Source organism: Lolium rigidum, chromosome 2 (genome assembly GCF_022539505.1).
Source record: "Lolium rigidum isolate FL_2022 chromosome 2, APGP_CSIRO_Lrig_0.1, whole genome shotgun sequence".
NCBI classification, from domain to species: domain Eukaryota; kingdom Viridiplantae; phylum Streptophyta; class Magnoliopsida; order Poales; family Poaceae; genus Lolium; species Lolium rigidum.
The window spans coordinates 178,291,397-178,293,529 of record NC_061509.1 but is presented as its reverse complement, the minus strand read 5'-3'; the positions used below and the strand labels follow the sequence as shown (position 1 = coordinate 178,293,529).

General features: G+C 47.9%; 1 protein-coding gene across 1 annotated transcript; it reads right to left on the bottom strand.

Annotated features, from left to right (window-relative positions):
• Positions 1-725: 725 nt before the first annotated feature.
• Positions 726-1,238, bottom strand: LOC124690327 (heavy metal-associated isoprenylated plant protein 47-like). The gene has a single exon (XM_047223722.1). It carries the CDS (start codon positions 1,125-1,127, stop codon positions 726-728), a length of 402 nt encoding a protein of 133 aa, XP_047079678.1. The 5' UTR covers positions 1,128-1,238.
• Between the last annotated feature and the right edge of the window lie 895 nt (positions 1,239-2,133).

Genomic DNA, 2,133 nt, shown 5'->3' with positions numbered 1-2,133 from the left:
TCTAATGGAAGTACGGATGCACACAGCTAAAAAGTAAAAAATAAAACTAAAAAATAAAAAGTCTTGCTACGGTATTCAAGCCGTAGCAGCAACAATACATCCACCACCAAGACAACACCTGAACTCTAGGCTCTCCAAAAACGACGCCTCCAAGAAGGAACAGTGCACAAGCGCAGCCATCGCCCGATCAAAAGACCTTAGGTTTCACCCTGAAGACCTTAGAAATAAATTTTTTTTATTGTAGTGCGTCTACTTTAATAACTCTAAAAAGTGAAAAAAATGTATGCTTTGGGGTATACTGGGTGTTTTAATACTCTATAAATTAAGGGTGTGGCTATTTCTCAGTCGACTGAAATTTCAGTTGTAATTAATATTGCAATTGATAACTACCACAAATTATGAAGCAAATTTAACGGTGTAGGACTTGACTCAGCACGAATTTAGTTCTCGGCTAGCTGAGAACTAGCAAATTTATTCCTCGAAAAAAAAACTAGCAAATCCCATAAATCAAATTCCCGTAGTGACTACTCAAATGAGAGGCAAATGAATTGATAAATTAATTAATACTACATAACAACACTACGCAAATCCACGTTTGGAATTTGCGACTCTACTAACACCCTGATCGAAGAACAAAAAGACTATACTCAAGACCTCTATGCGTAGGGTCGTAGACATGCAACCTTTCGTGTACCCTGCCGTTTACAAAAATCCGTCAGCTCAATCTACATTATGGAGCATGTGTTTGGCCGGGAGTGGTACTGCTGGTAACCATAGGCGCCGGCGGGGTGCTCGTAGACCGGCACCGAATGCGAAGGGTAGTACTGGTAGTAGTGCCACGGGTACTCCACAGCGGTGGCGGCAGTGGCGGCTTCCGCCGGCTTCTTCTTCTCCTCCTCCTTCTTGGCGTCGCTGACCTGCAGGAGCTGCGCGTGGCCGACCTTCTTCCGCAGCGCGGTGGTGAGCTTGACGGGGTCGACGCCGTCGCCGACCACCACCACCTGGTCCTTGGGATCTCCGGCGAGCGCCACCGAGTCCACCCCCGATGTGGCCGCCACCAGCGCCATCGCCTTTGACCGGCACCTCTCGCTGGACATCTCCACCTTGATCACGATCTTTTGCGTCATCGCGGCTGGCTTTAGGTTTCTTCACGGAATGCCTTGAGGCTATCGGGATTATCGGGACTCTGACGAGGGAGGTGGTGATAAGCTTTCAGGAATGGAAGGCTTGAACACTAGTGATGGGTCGAGAAAGGCTAGAAGCAAGTTTGCCGTGGAGGGAGCAGAAAACCTGGCGTTGATATATATAGGGTCGATTGAGTGTGTGTCAGTGTATGCGCGTACTCCGAAACTGCCACACCTGATTGCGAGATCAAAAGGCGTTCATGGGGGTAGTTCGGATGCGATTAGAGAAATCGAAGTTCTAGCTAGGCCCGTTAGCTCAAGAGACGACGACTCGGCAAGAAAGAAACCGTGTTCGTGGTACATTATACAGTATACTACTCTACTACAACTAGTATAAAAGAAAGAAACCAGTGTGCGACAAGTCACTGACCAAGCCATCGCGTTCCTTACCTTGGAGGCTTGGACTATTTGATCACGCACTTTGGTCGCACTCATGTCAACGGGCACGGCGATATTTTGTGTGAACCGATGGCGATGCGCGCGGTCGCTGGCATGGCAGGGGCACTCTACGAAACTGTCGCCGGTTGTCCCGTTCATCGGTTCATGGACGACGACGTGCCAAGACCCCTGCCGAACATTTCAGCTTGGAAAAGGAGGAATCTGTCAGGTCTAAACGGATGTCAACTTCTGGATACTGTCATGGGTACACTACACACACTGACGGCCGAGCTACTGCCGGACTGATACTGGTAGAGTGATTGTGAATTTTGTGATTCAGGGCAAACGCTGAACTGGGAAATATGGCGGGCCTGTATTTCTTTTCAATTAATTCAATACATCCATCACCGTATTCTAAGTTCCCGTATCTCTGACACACTTTGTCAGTTTTCTAGTAACTGCAATCGCGTTGACGTGGAACCGGGCCTACTGGTGAACCCAATGGCATCTTTTCATCCAGCGCGATTCAATAATTCCATGGCGGTTCAATAAAGGCAAAAGTCTGTTTTAA